Below are 18,849 nucleotides of genomic sequence, written 5' to 3'. Positions count from 1 at the left end.
CGGTCAGGTTGGATTCGAACCTTCGGTTAGAGGCTAAATTCTGGAAGCCTCGACCATATCACATTGGTTCGTACGGAGGAGGAGGCGCCGGAGCAGACCGGGGAGGCCTGGGTAGCGCCGGCCGGCGCAGAAGCCGCACCCTCCTGGCCCCAAACGCCGGCAGGGCGGAGCCACGCGGCCGCAGCTCGGGCAGAGACGCGAGGCGCGGCGCAACGCGGCGCGGGTTCGCGACTGTGGCGTAAGGGGCTACGACGGCAGCGGCTGCGCCGCCCGGCCGGGTCAGCGTCGTGCGCATGCGCGGACCCGGCGCCATTTTGGTGGCCGGGCGCGGAGGTGATTCCACGCTCAGGAGAGCGCGGCGGCAGGGGTGGCGTTGGCCGCGTTCGTGTGCACCGGTGTGACTCGCAGAGGGAGGAGGCGGTGGAGGAAGAGGTGGCGGCGGTGGCGGTGGTCGTAACGGTGGCGGAGGAGGCGGGTACGAATCAGCTGCGGGCGGAGACATGGCCAACATCGCGGTGCAGCGAATCAAGCGGGAGTTCAAGGAGGTGCTGAAGAGCGAGGAGGTCAGAAATGAACTCCCGGACGTCCCCCACCTCAGCCCAGGGCGGGAGGGCCCTTCCAGTGGCGACCCCAATATCCCTGGTAACCCCCGGGTGGCCTGCTTTGCTGCCACCCTTCTGCTTGTGGGGAAGCAGCAGTCTCCCCCTCCTTCCGCCGTTTTCCCCTCCCCTCCCAGGGCCCTGGGATGGACGGTCTCGCGGGCGGGTGGTTTGGGGAGGAATACGGCTAGGGGGGCGGATGGAGGAGGGGCGCTTATCGGCGGGGTGTGAGCTCTAGAGAGAGCCCCAAGGCAGTGGCAACAGCTGGAAGTGTGGCTCTAGGGTGGGGAGGGAGCAGGCCGAGCCTGAGAAAGCCCGGGAAGTGGGTTGGGGGAAGGGGAAAGGTGGTAACTGGATCCGGAGAGCCGCGCTGCCCAAAGGCCCACTCTTTTTAAGGGTATTCTGGGTTATAACTGGTCTGGCCGCCACGGTCCTTTCCTTAAGGAAGGAGCGATGCGAGTCCTTAGGTATTGATGAAAGAAGGACGTTCAGAGTTACTCCCTCTCAGTTCGGTATTGGGAGAGAAGAGAAGGCATAATGGGGTGCTGTCTTCTTTGAGTTGGGGGGGGATAAGGGAATTTTCACCTGAGATAGGAAATTAATTCCATATTAGACCGTTATCTCATTTCTACTTACCCCGACGTCTAGGCCTCTTTTCGATTGACATCTAAAGCTTTTTGACTGGGTAAAGGCAAGTTGTTTGGTGTATTAAAGGCATTTAAATATTTTTAGCTAGGATTAGGATAAAATAATGGAGTGTACGAGAAGCTTATTTCAAAATACTGTCTACAAGTTACAGAGTGTCCCAAGACAGTGCCTCTGTGACACTGTTGTGTTGTGCCATGAAACTTCACTATGATGTCCCTCATAGTTGTCATTATGATGTCCCTCATAGTTAACTTGATTCTTACTTTTGAAGAACATCCCTATTAAAAAACATGAGGTTTCAGCAGATTAATACATTGTTATATTTCCTTTTTAAGTAAGTAGGTTTATCCCAACATATTTATATCTGAAATGATTAAAAAATTTTTGTCTTAACCTGCCCTTGAGTCCTTTGGAAATTTTAGATACTCTTGTATTAGCCGCACTTATTAATGTAAGATATTTAAAGTGTTTTAGTAATTTGACTCAAAATTATGAACGAATCAGTACAGTTTTTTTTCCATACCCAAATCAAGAAGAATGCTAGGTTGTTTTCCTCCTTGGATTCAACAAAGAGAGTTTAAAAATACTGACTGGTTATTTTCAAGATGTCACATATCATTATTGGATGTATTATTGCTATTTGTATTTTACTCTTACATTGGTACTTTAATGATCTTAATGATTTGTGAAATTCAGCATTTTAAGTATGTGATGAGTTATTAACGTAAGTCTGATAGCAGTTGAACTTTATTGGAGTCTAAAGTGATTATGTATTTTTCCAGTTAGACATGGAGAAAATTCTTTAAAATTATTTAAAAATGCCAAGTCCTAGCAGATTTACTGAATGTAATAGTATATAAGTAATGATTGGTTTTACAGAGCATGTGTATGTACTCTGACCTCTGTATTTGTTCAAGTGCCAAAACTCTGAATGGAAGGATGACTTTGTATTTTTGTGGTACAGTGCAGAAAAAGAGTCGTAAATGCCTGTACTGATATACAGTGAAACAGTGATTCTAAGTTTTTCTCTAATAAGAAAATATATTCCAGGACAGTTGACATATATCTTCCTAATGAAAGTTTGCAGCTAATATTGTTGCCAGTAGCCTAAAACATTTCTTCTATGATACGGTTGTACAAGCCTGACACTTAATATAAGACTTTAATGCGTTATTTTCTATTAATTAAAAGTGGTAAGTTACTGCTCTTATAATTCATATAGTCTCTGCATTATGTGAGTTGACTTTTCACCATGATATTCTTAGTACTTAAATTGATGCTTAAAAGAAATCTTGTATTGCTATAGTAATACATATTGTTAAAATAATACAGCTCTATATTGAGTAAGGGATGATGAAGCCTTGCTTCAAGTGACATAGTGTTTCAGAGGAAGAAAACAGAAAATACAAACAGGAAAATTTATTTTTTTAAGGACAGTACCTTTATAAATCTGGAATGAAACTTATTCCAGAAAGTAAGTGAAAAGAACATTTAGGAAAGGGTCAGATATTGGAATATATAACCAGTAAATAGCTTTATTTTCGCCAATATTTTATTTAATTGATATTTTACTAGGTCCAGTTCTATAAGTGGATTATGTTGATTATTTTCAACTCATTGAAGAACTTGTAGTACCGTCCACGTGTTTCCTTTTTATGTAGGTAAATGCAGTATTTGAGTGGCTGGTCAATTAATCAAGTATTTCCTCATGTAAATCTCCATTTTACCAAAGTTTATTTCATATGCTTGTGTTTACTAAGACTCCTGATTGATTTTAAGGATTTTTTTTTTCCCCTTTTAAGTGCCTTAGTAAAGATAGCTGACATTTGCTGAATTCGGGCCATAAGAAGTTGTAAGTGGCCACTGTTGGAGCGTGTTGTTAGTTAAAATACAGCCTCCAAGATAAATTAAATGTGAAAAGCACAGTGCAGAATAGTGGGAGGAGGCCACCCTTTGTATCAGAAGTGGGAGAATAGGTGTATTTGTCTGTATAGGTGAAAGGATTAATGAGAAATTGGTAACATTGATTGCTTCTCTGTCATTGGGTGTCTTGGGCAACAGGCATCAAAAGATCCCTTTTGAATTTTGAGTCATGCTAATACTTTATTTACTCAAAATAAATAAACCATGTAGGCCTTTTTTCCTGAAACTGTTTGGAAGTCTGTCCTTTATGTGTCAGGTTTATTTAAATCTGAGTGTGAATTTTAAGTAATGTTTCAAAGTTGCTAGGCATGGAAAATTGATTTAAAGTACACTTTATGGTTATTTTTTGAGTTGAATTACATAAATGAGTTGTTGCTTATGAGGATAGAATAAAACTATAATCTGTATTCATAGGTTGTATTATTATTTACTATCAATTATTATTGGTATTAACAATTAACCACCATTTGTAGAGGAGCTCTCAGTTCCATTTGTTTATATACATTATTGCTAATTCTCAAGAACAGGTCTTTGAATTAGATTTCTTATTTCTTAGATGAGAAAATTGAGATTCAGAGAAGTTAAATTATTTGTCCGCAAATGTGTAGCTTTGAGATGTAGATCTAAGTCTGCTTGTGTTTATACTGTACTATGCTGTCATGACTTGCCAAAGGTAGGCATACTTTTAATTATTTAAAAATAATTGAACCTGGTTTGTATTACTGATTAAAGGATTTAAACACAACCTAATTTGTTAGTTTAAACATTAAAATAAGTGTTACCTGTAATTAAAGCTTTACTTGCATTGCAATATGGAAAATATTTTTAAATTTGATGTTCAGTGAAGTAAAATGCCCTTAAATCAGTGCACATACTCTTGCTTGTTCTTGTGCTGTATGGTACCTGTAGTTTTTTTCATATTGTAGCTGCACTTTGCTAGCTAGGATTTTCTAGGATTCTCATAGGGAATATTTAAATCTATGGCATTAACAAATTGGTTTCATGAAAACTACTATTGTATACGTTTTCCTTAAGTATTTAAATGGATTTTTGTATCTTTTATTTTAAATTTTATATATTTGATTATTCTGTGTAGAACTAGTTGCAAATCTTTAGAAGAAAGTCTCTTGATTTCTATAGACCATGCAACCTTGGCACTATGTGGGGCAGATAATGAATTCTTTGTTGTGGGTGGTTCTCCTGTGCATTGTAGGATGTTTAGCACTATCCCTGACTAATAGCACTAGATGCCAATAGCACAGGCAATCCTCCCTCCACCTCCCTACCCTCTCCCTGCCAATCATATCAACTAAAAATGTCTCCAGACTTTGCCAAATGCTGAGAACCACTGCTGTAGACAAAACTCTTTAGAAGAACATTTAAGACTGTTAACTAGGTAGGATGTGTAGTATAATTTCTCTAAAAGTTGAATGAATGGGAAGTAAAGGTACAAAAAATTATATAGCATGGCTCTACTAGGTTTGAATGTTCTGTTTTTGTTTTAAGACTTTGACCCTTATCAATTAATTATCATCATTTTCTTTTAAACGTTTTCCTTTTTGATGTAAGGAAAAGGCTGAAATTTCCTGCTATAAACTAATGTTACCAGAATTTGAACAGTTTTTTACTAATAGAAAAGTGGTATGTTTTTACAGTTATGTAAATTATAGATCAGTTTAACTTATTTAGATAGTGTGCCTTAAGAGGTTCTGGGTGTAGGTTGAGCAAGGAAAGTGTTATAGATTTGAGGTAAAAAAAAAAAAACAACAAAAAGCCTGTCCAAGTAATACTCTTTGGGGTGCATCTCTCTTCTCTCTCTCTCTTTTTTTTTTTGGTTATTATAAAGGCTTTGATCTCTGTCTGTCAGGCACAGAGTTAGATGCATTTGGGATCCCTTTGCAGGTCACCCCTTTGTAAAGAAAATATATTCTTATTTCTCAGTAAATATGTTATCAGCAGTTATTGAACATATTGACAACAGCCCTAAAAGACTTACCTGGTTGGAGGAAGATAAAAATGTTAGATGCAAAAAATCAATGCTATGGGAGTTCTGAGGGTATGTGTATGTAGGGAGGTTCTTGAGCTAGGTTCCGAAGGAAAGTTAAGACTGACTTCGAATTTCAGGAGACAGTAATAAAGGAATTACAGGAATACTGTAATTTACAAGTAAATGATCTCTTCTGTAGATGCCTGAACTGGAACTAGGGAGCAGGGTTATGGACAAAATTAGGCAAGAAACACATTTTTATATATATGTGTATATATATAAATATATATATATTTATATATTTATTTTAACATGTTTATTGGAGTATAGTTGCTTTACAGTGGTGTGTTAGTTTCTGCTTTATAACAAAGTGAATCAGCTATATATATACATATACCCCATATCTCCTCCGTCTTGTGTCTCCCTCCCACCCTCCCTATCCCACCCCTCTAGGTGGTCACATAGCACCACATTTATATATTTATAACAAAAAGGTTACACAGCTCTGATATACACAAACATAGTTGTGGAATTAGAACACATAAGTTTTCTTTGGAGAAAAAAACCACCTTTTTCATATCAAAATAATAAATGGTAATATACAAAGTACATACAATAAAGTGTGACCAGCACCCAAAACAAACAGAATATTAATATTACCAGCACCATCAGAATCCCCACACCCCACCCCTTTCCAGTCATTTTCTTGGTTTTTAATAGCACAGACTAACTTTGAGTATGTTTTTTTTGTTTTTGTTTTTTTTTTTGCGGTACGCGGGCCTCTCACTGTTGTGGCCTCTCCCGTTGCGGAGCACAGGCTCCGGACGCGCAGGCTCAGCGGCCATGGCTCATGGGCCCAGCCGCTCCGCGGCATGTGGGATCCTCCCGGACCGGGGCACGAACCCGCGTCCCCTGCATCGGTAGGCGGATTCTCAACCACTGCGCCACCAGGGAAGCCCTGAGTATGTTTTTTTGTTTTTTGCTTTGAGTATATTTGAGTAAAAGGATAGACATAAGAGCATATACTATATGATTTCATTTTAAAGGTTTTCAAAAGATGACTTTCAAAGTCTTTGTTCAAAGCATGCATTAACAGTGTCTTAGAAAATGTGTTGAATGTTAAAGTTGAAAGAGACCTTAGATCTAGGTCAAAAACTTCATCTATAAGATCAGGAAACTGAGGCCTAGAGAGATTGATTGTTGCTCAGTGACTCAGATCTGGTTAATGGTGAACTTCACCCAAGCTTTTGGCATACCAGTTTACTCCAACCATTATATATGGTTGCTTTATGGGACTGTACTTTTCATAAACAATATAAAAGCTGAATGCTAATAAAACTAAGTACAACCATGGGTGACAGTTCAATATTGAGTATTGTATTTAAATATATTTTGCTTTTCTCTATTACTGTGAGAAAAGTCTGCCAGGAGGCAGAGATACTTACTTCCCCAAGCATGATGTAGTGAGTTTAGCTTAGTGATTAAGAGTGTGGGCTTTGGAATTAGATCAGCGTTCAGTCCTGGCTTTTCTGCTTAATACCTACAGCACTGACTGTTTCAGCTTTCTTATCTGTAAATAGGGAGATCAAGAGAGGCTTTACAGTGCTTAGAGCAGTGCTTGGAACATTCAGTAAATGGATAGCTGCTAAGATGTCAAAATTAACTGTACTTTCATACTCTGCTTATTGTTGTCCTTGGACCATAAAGGTTTCCTTCAATGGTTTAGTGATAGCTCTACGGGAATTTGCCTCCAGAAAAGGCTTAATAGCATGATGAGGGACTTTAGTACTGATATTGTTTCTTTGTGTGCAAATAACCTTTGGGGGCTGGTGGCCAAGGGGAATACAAAAGAATGTATGTGGGCTTTGTTCTGAAGATGTTGGTTAGTCTTTCTTTAGGAGACAGTTATAAATTGGAGAGAAGTTTGTGTTAAAATGACCTTTCTGAGTGAAAAAGAAGTAGATTATTTGGGAGCCTTTCATATAATATGGAGTAATGGGATTATTTTGGACTTCTTGACATGGCTCTGGTCTCCTTTAACTGGACCGTGGAATCCATATGCTAATCCTCTGGTGTGTAATCTTGAATTCCTTTGTAAAATCCCTATTTTAAAGTTGGGTCTTGGAAACTAGAAAGTCGTGGTCACATCCATGTGACATCTGTCGTATGTTCTGTTATGTAATTCTGAAAAGGTGAGACAAGTTCATTTCATTCAAAACCCTTGTCCTTTTCCTCCCTTAGTTCTTTACTTTTACTGCAAATTTAACATTTATTTATTTATTTTGGCTGCTCCGGGTCTTAGTTGTGGCACATCATCTTTAGTTGCGGCATGTGGACTACTTAGTTGTGGCATGCATGCGGGATCTAGTTCCCCGGCCAGGGATTGAACCCGGGCCCCCTGCACTGGGAGCATGGAGTCTTACCCACTGGACCACCAGGGAAGTGCCTTTACTGCAAATTTAAAACAGTAACTACCTGTAGTTGAATGTCTACTATCCGATATTTTATATATATCACAGCCTTATGAGATGGGTGTTATTCTTGTTTTATGGATTAGAAAGTTGCAGCTCTGAAGAAATTAAGTAAGTTTCCTCAGTGTCGAGTAACTTGGTGGAACAGGGGTTTAAAACTAGGTCTCTGACTCTGTTTACTGGTTATGGTGGAAAGAATAGAGTATAATCATATCTGCTGCTTGCTTCCTATCCATTATCTTTAAAGATGTTTAAAAAAATTATATTTTAGACTTAGAAGTTAAGAAATAATATATGAACACCTTTATATCCATGGTCCAGATTTAATAGATCTTAACTCATACTGGGTTTAGCCCTTCCTCCACCTCCCCAAGAAATAAAACAAAACATACAGACAAAGCTCATTCTGTTCTCTTTCCTTCTTTAAGTAACCACTATGCTGGGGTTGAGTATATCCCCCCATTCATATTTTTGTTTTTACTATTGATAAACACAGTATTTTTGAGTGTAAAATCACTTTTTAGTATTTTAAACTTAAAAAAAAATTTTTTTCATAGATGGTTTATAATATTCTACATCTCCTGCAACTTTTCTTCTCAGCGTTGTTTTTTGAGATTTATCTGTGACGATGCATATGCTCTAGTTCTTCAATTTTATTTTTTTAAATTTATTTTTTTTTAGTTCTTCAGTTTTAAACTACAGTTGACCCTTGACCAACATGGGTTTGAACTGCATGAATCTATTTATATGCGGATTTTTTTCCATAGTAAATACTGCAGTACTACACAATCCACTGTTGATTGAATGTGAAGATGTGGAGGAACTGGGTATATGGAGGACCAACTATAAGTTATACTTGGATTTTTGTCTGAGCAGGGGGTCGGTATCCCTAACCCCCCTCGTTGTTCAAGGGTCTACTATGTAGAGTATTTCGTGTCACAGTTTTAAAAATTCATTCTCTTATTGATGGCGCATAGTTCCAACTTTTAGAGATTATAAAAAAGGATGCATTGAACATTATTATAGTTGTTTTCTTGGGCACATAAGGGTTTTATAGGAAGTAGACTTTCAGGATCTGAGTGTATTTGCATCTTCTACATGACTTGATATTGCATCATTATTCTCCCAATGATTGTATCAATTTACACTTGCTCTAGAAGTAAGTAAGAATTCTAGGGACCTGACATTTGGAAGGTTTAGATTTTTGTCAGTCTGATGGATATGAAATGATAGCTTATTTTAATTTTCATTTTCCTTGTCAGTAGAGATATTAAGCATGTTTTTGTGTTTATTGGCCATAAGGCTTTCTTTTGTAAAATTAGTGTTTGCATTCCTTACCCTTTTTTTTTTTTTTTTTTTTTTTTGCGGTACGCGGGCCTCTCACTGTTGTGGCCTCTCCCATCGCGGAGCACAGGCTCCGGACGCGCAGGCTTAGCAGCCATGGCTGACGGGCCCAGCCGCTTTGCGGCATGTGGGATCTTCCTGGACCGGGGCACGAACCCGTATCCACCGCATCGGCAGGCGGACTCCCAACCACTGCGCCACCAGGGAAGCCCCATAAAACTTTTCATTGTATATTTAAAAAATATTTATTTATTTATTTTGCTGCACTGGGGTCTTAGTTGTGGCACGTGGCATTTTCGTTGTCGCATGCCGGATCTTTTAGTTGCAGCATTCAGGCTCTAGTTCCCTGGTCAGGGATCAAACCTGGGCCCCCTGCATTGGGAGCGACGAGTCTTAACTGCAGGATCACCAGGGAAGTCCCTCATCCTGTATATATTTAAGTGCACAATTTCAGTGGCATTAAGTGTGTTCACATTGTTGTACAACCAATACCACCATCCATCTCCAAGACTTTGCTTTTTGTAAAATTGAAACTCTGTACCCATTAAACACTAACTCCTTACTTCTCAATGCTCAACCCCTGGCAGTTACCATTCTGTTTTCTTTCTCTATGAATTTGATTATTATACATTATTTGTTCTGCTGGCTTATTTCACTTAATTTTATTGTATCTTTGATCTTACTGAGTTTACTTCTAAAGTAGCCAAATTTGTCTGTCTTTTCCTATATGGTGTGGTTTTTGTATTTTGTTTAAGGAATCTTTTCCTACTCTGGTTATCATAAAGATATTCTCCTGTATTTGGTTCTTAAAAGTTAATTCATTCCTTAACTTCTGTACTCAGGTTTCTTCTATCTCTATCATATCATATTGAAACTACTTTTTCAGGCATCACCAATATCTTCTAAATTGTGAAACAAAAAGTAACTTTTCAGCAATTGTCCATTTTGTACCTCTTTCTTCCACATTTCCAATTCCATCTTAGAGCTTTCCCCTTTCGGTTACTCTGATACGACTTTTCTGGTTTTTCTTCAACTTCTCTTACTGTCCTTTGTAAGTTACTGATTTCGTCGTCCTCCATCATCCATTTATCTCCTGAGTCTTTGTTTCCGCTTTTGCATTTTTCGTGAATCATCTTAGGTCAGGTTTTCATTTCTCAGATGGACTATTTATATTAAAGTAGTTTGCTTATTTACATTTAGTTCTCTGCCTTTGGTCTGTCCCAACTTCTAATTCAACTGGCGCCATGCCACTGGATTTAATTTTTTTTTTTAACCTTCCAAAGAAGTGCCTTTATTACAGGGTTTAGGAAAGGAAAAAAGCTCTAGAAAAAGGAAATTTCCAAAATAGGTCTTCAGCAAGGGTGGGTGCAGTGACAAGTCCAGGCTGGAGTCTTGATCTCACTAGAGGTCACTTCCAGGTTGTGAGGACGGTTGTCCTGGAGTCTCTCGATCGGCCCCCCTCTGGGCCCCAGCGACTGGCCCGGTGGACTTCTCAGCCCTTGGTCAGCCTTGTCGCCTTGTGCCAGCTCCTCGTCATACAGAATTTCATAATTGCCAAGGACTTCCTTTGGGGGTGACTTGTTTCATTTACAGTCTGGAATTTCAACGTTAGGGACCGCGATGTTGAGGGTGTCATTAATCAGGTTATACTTAAGGATTTGGTCGTTGGCAGTGCTGGAAGTGAGGGATGGGGAGCATTCACCTCGGCGTCGATGATGATGTCGTAGCCGTAGCACTCAAAGCAGTGTTTGTCGTTGTTCATCATGGGTGCCACGGCCTTCAGGGACTGCATGAAGATCCAGTGGATCTCGTTGAACAGCTTGCTGGTCACCTCCTTGCCTCAGATGCTCTCCAGGTAGAGCCACAGGTTGTTCACGGTCCACGTGCCCCCGTGGATGTGGTTGTAGTCCTCCCCTTGTTTCTGAATGGCAACGTTGGTGAGATGAACAAACATGTTATCCAGCTCACTGGTACTCGGGGTGTATTTTACTGTGCAAAAGCAGCAAAATCCAAGTTTATGCATGTAGTAGCGCAGTGGGCGGTACGTAGACACCAGAATATACAAGCGCAGGTCAAACTTCCTGCCGCTGATTAGTAACGGGTTGTTAATGTACAGAGAGATCAGGTAGGCTTCCTTGGTACTGAGTCATGAATGAAGATGTTTTGCTGTCCCAGGACCACTTTTTGATTTGTGAGAGCTTGTTGATCAGAAAGATGCCCTTTCCCTGAGCTTTGCCACAAGGTTTCATGATCCAGGTGCTAGAAGGGCTTTTCCTGAACTCCACGAACAGGTTGTAGTCGGCGGGCAGCATGTAGGTGACAGGGACGAAGTCCAGGTAGAGGTGTTTCCCACTTTCGTCCTTCTCTGCTAAAGGACTCCCTTTCTTCTCCAGCTCTTTCCAGTATCTCTTGATGGTTTTCACCATCAGATCCTTCTGCATCAGTTCATAGTGGTTCGGGAAATGGTTGACTATTTGATCATTTGAGAGCTGGTAGCCAGTTTTGACACTAAAAACATTGCGGATGGTTTGCTTGCTCTTCCAGTAAAAATTCCAGTCCTCGTTTTCTGTCACTTGGACCCATCCTGTCTTTTCAGAGTTATTTATCAGCAATGACTTCTTTTTTTTTGAGGTACGTGGGCCTCTCACTGTTGTGGCCTCTCCCGTTGCAGAGCACAGGCTCCGGACGCGCAGGCTCAGCGGCCATGGCTCACGGGCCCAGCCGCTCCGCGGCATGTGGGATCTTCCCGGACTGGGGCACGAACCCGTGTCCCCTGCATCGGCAGGCGGACTCTCAACCACTGCGCCACCAGGGAAGCCCAGCAATGACTTCTTGATATCAGTGACCCATTTCACTTTTCCTGCCATAATCCATAGGTACTTAAGGAGCCAGTGGGAACGTCCAACTTCTTTTCAGTTTCACCCAGTTTTGACTTGGATTCTCATCTGATGTCAGATTGTTTTCCTGTGACTTCCTCCTGTGGGGCTCACAGCGCGGAGGAACGCCCAGGAGCGCAGAGGACGGTGGCCCCGCACCGCGGCCCAGCCCTGCCTCCCTGGATTTAATTTTTAAAACGTTATTTTGTCATTTTCCTTTACACTGTCTACGCCCTATTGCATGAAGTCAAAACCTTTTTACTGTTGTTCTAGCCTACCTTTCCTTATTTCCTGTCAAGTCTCAACTTAAGTTGTATGCCTGAACATACCTCAGACCCTCACTCTCCCTCCAGCCTTTAGCTATATTGAGTTGTTCTGTCTGCTTGGAATAAGTCCTTAACCTCCTTTCTTTGCCTTTTGAAAAACTTACTTCTCCTAAAATGCCATTTCTGATAAGCTTTTCTTTTTTTCCTTTTTTAAAATTTATTTATTTGTTTTTGGCTGCAGTGGGTCTTTGCTGCTGCATGTGGGCTTTCTCTAGTTGTGGCACGTGGGCTTTCTCTAGTTGTGGCGAGCGGGGGCTACTCTTCATTGCGGTGCGCGGGCTTCTCATTGCGGTGGCTTCTCTTGTGGAGCACGGGCTCTAGGTGCGAGGGCTTCAGTAGTTGTGGCTCATGGGCTCTAGAGTGCAGGCTCAGTAGTTGTGGTGCACGGGCTTAGTTGCTCCGTAGCATGTGGGGTCTTCCCGGACCAGGGCTCAAACCCGTGTTCCCTACATTGGCACTGCACCATCAGGGAGTCCCTGATAAGCTTTTCTTGAACCCACAGTTTACTTTTTTTTCTCCAGTATCACTTTGTTGGGGTTTTTTTTTTTTTTTTTTAAAGACTAGTCCTTTGTTTTATTAATTAATTTATTTATTTTTGCTGTGTTGGGTCTTCGTTTCTGTGCGAGGGCTTTCTCCAGTTGCGGCAAGCGGGGGCCACTCTTCATCGCGGTGCGCGGGCCTCTCACTGTCGCGGCCTCTCTTGTTGCGGAGCACAGGCTCCAGACGCGCAGGCTCAGTAGTTGTGGCTCACGGGCCTAGTTGCTCCGCGGCATGTGGGATCCTCCCAGACCAGGGCTCGAACCCGTGTCCCCTGCATTAGCAGGCAGATTCTCAACCACTGCGCCACCAGGGAAGCCCCTGTTGGGGTTTTTTTTTTTTAGAGCAGTTACTATATTTTTGGTAATTGTATATATGTCTTTTTGCTCCTGCTAGATCATTGGGCTCCTTAAGGATTCTTTTTTTTTTTTTTTTTTTTTTTTTTTTGCGGTACGCGGGCCTCTCACTGCTGTGGCCCCTCCCGTCGCGGAGCACAGGCTCCGGACGCGCAGGCTCAGCAGCCATGGCTCACGGGCCCAGCCGCTCCAAGGCATGTGGGATCTTCCCGGACCGGGGCACGAACCCGTGTCCCCTGCATCGGCAGGCGGACTCTCAACCACTGCGCCACCAGGGAAGCCCTCCTTGAGGATTCTTATTCATCTTTTTCTCTTCAGCATCCAGTATGGTGCCTGAAATGTAATAGGCTTAGTAACATTTAAAGTATGCCACACCTGCCCCCCCCCCCCGCCCAAATCTTTGATAGGTGTCTAATCTTTTGGAGCTATTGCTGAAAGTGCTCTTTGCCTAGGTTTAGGACAGGTCTGTGTTACTCTGTTCATTATTTTTAGTCTTTGTGTGATTATGGATTTTTCTAGTGATTACAAATGCAGGGCTAACTAGCATATGTAGCCATTTCTCTCAAGTGACTGTGGAGTGCTTTACTTTTAGGTTTCTTTGTTTCATGTGAACCATCCTATTTGGGATTGGTGTACTTAGTTGTGGGTTGTCTGATACTATTGCTTTTCAGCAGTGATATAAAACACTTTGTGCTTCATTTTTCTTAAATCATTCTGTACTAGTTCCTTTATTTTTAAAATATATGTATAGAATATACTGCAGTTTATGCATCTGTGCGTTGGATATTTGGTTATTTCCAGTTTCTTGCTGGTACAAATGTGCAAGAATTTAGTGTGTATTGCTAGATGAGATTTTAGAAGGTTATATATGTCAGACTTTTTTTAACGTCTCTTGGCTTGGTCATACTTTGATTATATCCTTAGGTGTTTACTTACGTGCTTTATCTCCATCTGTCTGATGGAACTGTGAATGTGTGTCATTGAGGACATAGACCTGTCTTACTGATTTTTCCATCCTCCATTGCTTAGCACATTGCCTGGTGAGCAGGAGGCATTTGTTTTCCTGAATGAGGTTCAGTATTTCTTAAGCTCCAGGGAGCTAATCCCCAAGCACTATGAAAGTAATACCTTTCATCCTGCTTCTGGTACTAGGAAGAATTGAATATGTTGATAAAGGTGGCCGCCAGTGAAGTTGGGTTTCTGTTGATAATGTAGTCAGGTCCTGAATTGGGATGGTATACTGTCCAAGCCCAAAACTGGGGAAATAAGATGGTGGGAAGAGAATCTTTTTTGCTTTATTTTGTAGTTTTCCCCTTTGAAGATCTCAGGGGGCATCTATTTAGTATTATATATGACATCATCTGTATCCTATGGTTTAGTTTAAACTCTTTAGTTAACTCTACATTTTTCTTCATTTATTCAACAAATATTTATTGAATGCCACCTGTGTTTGTTAATAAGCTAGACATGGTCCATGCTGTTATGGAGTAAATTATGGTCCAGTAAGATGGTGAGACATTGAACAGCTAGTTATGTTTGTTGAGTTTAAGTAAGGAGAACTGTGAGGGTGAGGTAACCTAAACTCAGGGAAAGAGTTCCTTGGGAATAACCCTTAAACTAATACTTGGGAGGATAAATTGGAATTAACTTAGTCATATATTAGGATGATCAACTCTTACATGCACATAGAAAGCTAATAATTATATAGTCAAGAATGTAAACCATTTAATTGCTTTTCTCTTTTAAATAAATAGTCAAAATTCTGTGAATATAAAAGTAAGAAACTTATTAAACTTTGAAAAATACCGGGAACTATATTATAAAGTAAAAATTATCGGTAATCTCACTCCCAGAGATAATTCTTTTCTTTAAAAAATGTTTGTCTATGAAATATTTCACATATACAGAGATACATCTTAATTTTGGTTTTCCTTTTTATCTATTTATGTACATATATATACATATTTAGAGTTTTTTGGGGTGGGGGAGCATTGAATACAATTCCCATGGGACTTTAAACCGAAATCTGTAATTTTTAATCATTTGAAGTTGTTTTTCCCTATTAGACTCCAAGCTTCTCAAGGGTAGGCATCATGGCTCATCCATCTTTGTATTATCAGTACCAAGAGCTCTTTAACAGATATTTGAGGGCTCTCTCTATGGTAGGCACCATGATATGTGTTGGGGATATAGTAATGAGTGGGATAAGGGAAGACAGACAAATAAGTAATAAATGCAGTGCAGAGCTGTATAATAATATTGTCCAGATGAAATTAATTGGTTGTTTTTGATTGGGTGTTCAGAAAAGGCTTATCCTAGAATTGTAAACTTAAATTGAGATCTGAATGATAAAAGCACGTCACTGGGGAAGAACAGTCCAGATCAGAGGAAACTGTTAGTGTAAAAGCTCTAAAGTGGGAATGAATTTGCTCTGTGTAAGCAACCAAAAGGAGGTTGTTGTGGCTGGAGTATTGTGGGTGAGGGAGGAGAATGGTGCAAGATGAAGTTGGAGATGTAGGTGTGAGCCAGATCACACACAAGCCATTTGAGGATTTAAAGCAAACGACAGAATTTGTGTTTTTAAAAGATCACTTTGGCTGCTGTGGGGAATGAATTGACCCTGAAGATAGTGAGGAAACGTTTACTACTTAAAGGTTGAGTTTTGCTGGATGTAACAAAAGAAACAGTAGTAGTGATTGAAATAAATAGGAAAAGTCTGGAGGGGAAGTATCCCAAAGTTGTTTGGTTAGGGGCTTTATAGTGTTAATAATCTACTTCTAACTTTCAGGTTACTATTCTTAGGAGTTTGACCCTTGTCCCTAAACTCTCAGAATGGCTATCAGAGGACCAGGCAGCCTATCTGAATTGTAAAAAGGGAAAGGCACCAGGCACCGCCAGCTGAGTTCACTCCCTTTAAAAGAGATATCTGAGGTTCCATTCAGTAACCTCTCTTTTTATTTTTTTATTCACCACAGTGTCATAATCACTTCTTGGTTTAAGGTAGGCTAGGAAATGTTTATTAGCTGAGCACATTGCTCCCCAATTAAAATGAGGGTTTTGTTAGTAAGGAAGGAGAAGGAAATTTGTTAGGCACTTCCCATGTGGGGTTGGGGATAGGAGGCAGGAATGAACTCGGGAAGCCTTTCTAGGTAGCCTAGGCAAGAGATGATTGTAGCTTGGGGTTAGGGTGGAATAGAGGAGGCTTAAGAGAAGTGTTTGGGTTATGTTTTAAGAGTGGAGTCACCAGAGCTTGCTGATGGTGTAGAGAAATAATGAAGAAGCTGGAAAAACACCTAGATTTTTGTCTTTGCAACTAGATGGATGGTGGTGCTAATTTCTGAGTTGAGGAGTGGGAAGAGCACACTGGAGGTGGGGAAGATAAGAATTTAAGCAGTTGTTATGTGAGTCTGGAGGTTAGATCTGAAGAGAGATTTGGCATCATAGATACATAGATGGTATAATTTGATGCTTAAACTGGGTAACTTAACTCTAGGAGAATTCGGTTAGAAAAGGAGGGGTCTAGGACAAAATCTGGTTTTTGTCCTGGTTCCGTAGCACATGTTGAAGTTGAATTGACGAGAACCAACAAAGGAGAGCATGGTGTCATTGAAGCCAAGAGAAGACAGAGTTCCAAGAAGAAGGTGGTCAACTTTGCCATGCTGCTTAAATGGGAGAAATGACCGTTGAATTTGCAGTGTGATCATTGTGAACTTGACTGGAATATTTTCATTGGAATGGTGTGCATGTGTTATTGGGGTGGATTGTTAAGAGGAATGAGATGAGGAACTGGCAACTATGGTCAACTTTTTAAAGGAGTTTTGCTTTTACAGGGAAGGAGAGAAGAGGGGGAGCTGGAGAAGACCATGGCTTCAGAGATCTTTAAAAAAAAATTTCTAGTAGATATTAGAGTATGTTTGTATGTTGATGGATGGGAGAAATTGATTATGCTAGAGAGAGGAGTAACTGAAGGTGCAAAGTCCTTGAGAAGAACAGGGGGTGGTGTTCCTAACATAAGTGGAAGGATTAATCTTTAATAGGAGCAGAGACACTTAGGGCAATGTTAAGTTTCTATTTGGGATTTGTGGTTTTCACTTGAACATCAGACCACTTAATGGTGGTTGTTCCCTGCTCCCTCCCCCAGCAGTGCTGCTTGGGGCAGACACAGGAAGTTTTTTTAAATTTTTTTTTAGTTTATTGGAGAATGAGTTTAATTAGCATTAGGGCTTTGCCATATGAGTACACTGCAGGAAGAAAGGTATCAAGGTTGTCAAGAGTATTTGCAAGGGAGTGATTATAATGAATGCCCAAGGAATCTAAACTGGCTAAGCAGGAAGTGAGGACCTTAAAGGTGACTGATAATGAGGGAGAGTCAGGGAGAGTGGTTCTGTTTTGATGAAGCCAGCTAATAGCTGGGTTTGGAGTACCAAAGTGAATTTATTTGATCCACGGAGGTTGGGAATCTGAGAAACTTGAAGTGGATTTCGGAGAAGGTGCAGGTTTAGGTAACGACAAAATCAAGAGTATGATTATGGGGATAAGAGCTTACAGTCTGTTAGTATTTGTCGGGAACACAGGCATTCTTAATCCTGTTTCCTTGCTCTTCTATGAGAATTGAGAAGAAATGTACAAAGATGACAAATTAGGCAACAGTCTCTCATCAACCACAGATAGCTGTTGATATAAACATCCTTTTAATCAAATCAAGATCTTTGTATGTATACTGTTTTATATCTTTTTCCTCTTAATATATCTTGTGTTTTCTTCAGGGCATTAAATATTCTTTTTAAGTATTTAGTGTTTAACTTGAGTATTAGAATTAAATAGTATTTATATATTAATATTTAGTAGTGCCTGACTAAACCATTCTTTTGTCAAATATTTATAAGTTGTTTCTATTTTTTCTTGTTATAGCCTTTCCTGCTGAAAGGCATATCTTTACATAATACTTTTTTTTTAAATAAATTTATTTATTTTTGGCTGCATTGGGTCTTCGTTGCTGTGCACGGGCTTTCTCTAGTTGCGGCGAGCGAGGGCTACTCTTCATTGCGGTGCGCGGGCTTCTCATTGCGGTGGCTTCTCTTGTTGTGGCTTCTCTTGTTGTGGAGCACCGGCTCTAGGCGCACGGGCTTCAGTAGTTGTGGTTCGCGGGCTCTAGAGCGCAGGCCCAGTAGTTGTGGCGCACAGGCTTAGTTGCTCCGCGGCATGTGAGATCTTCCCAGACGAGGGATTGAACCTGTGTCCCATGCATTGGCAGGCGGATTCTTAACCCGGTGCGCCACCAGGGACGTCCCATAATACTTTTTTTTTTTTTGCGGTACGTGGGCCTCTTACTGTTGTGGCCTCTCCCGTTGTGGAGCACAGGCTCCGGACGCACAGGCTCAGCGGCCATGGCTCACGGGCCCAGCCGCTCCGCAGCGTGTGGGATCTTCCCGGACCGGGGCACGAACCCGTGTCCGCTGCATCGGCAGGCGGACTCTCAACCACTGCGCCACCAGGGAAGCCCCCATAATACTTTTTAATCTGAGTTTATTTCCCTAAGATAGATTACTGGAAGAAAATTACTAGGTCATAGTATCTGAACTTATGACCAAGGTGTTTTCTAGAAAGTTGGGTGTAAATTGCTCTAGCACTGGCACTGTATGAGGCAGCCCATTTCATCATATTCTCACCATTAATACAACCTTTTTTTAAAAGTCAGATAGAAAAATTAACTGTTCCATTTTATCTGTTTATTTAACTTTTTTTTTTGAAAAACATTATTTAGATAAACATTTGACCAAGC

At 40.8% G+C, this 18,849-nt stretch overlaps 1 protein-coding gene and 1 pseudogene across 2 annotated transcripts in view; one reads left to right on the top strand and one right to left on the bottom strand.

Annotated features, from left to right (window-relative positions):
- The first annotated feature begins 321 nt into the window (after window positions 1-321).
- UBE2K (ubiquitin conjugating enzyme E2 K) overlaps window positions 322-18,849 on the top strand; it is a 79,606-nt gene continuing 61,078 nt past the window's right edge. Inside the window, exon 1 of one of the 2 annotated variants that reach the window (XM_060148314.1) lies at window positions 322-563. In XM_060148314.1, coding sequence (XP_060004297.1) covers window positions 501-563 — 63 coding nt within the window. In that variant the 5' untranslated portion in view covers window positions 322-500. The remainder of the gene's footprint in view (window positions 564-18,849) is intronic. The other variant, XM_060148315.1, reaches the window with a different exon arrangement.
- Window positions 10,381-11,854, bottom strand: LOC132519374 (polyglutamylase complex subunit TTLL1-like; annotated as a pseudogene).

The sequence above is a fragment of the Lagenorhynchus albirostris genome, chromosome 4 (assembly GCF_949774975.1).
Source record: "Lagenorhynchus albirostris chromosome 4, mLagAlb1.1, whole genome shotgun sequence".
Lineage (NCBI taxonomy): Eukaryota > Metazoa > Chordata > Mammalia > Artiodactyla > Delphinidae > Lagenorhynchus > Lagenorhynchus albirostris.
This window is presented reverse-complemented; position numbering and strand designations above follow the sequence as displayed.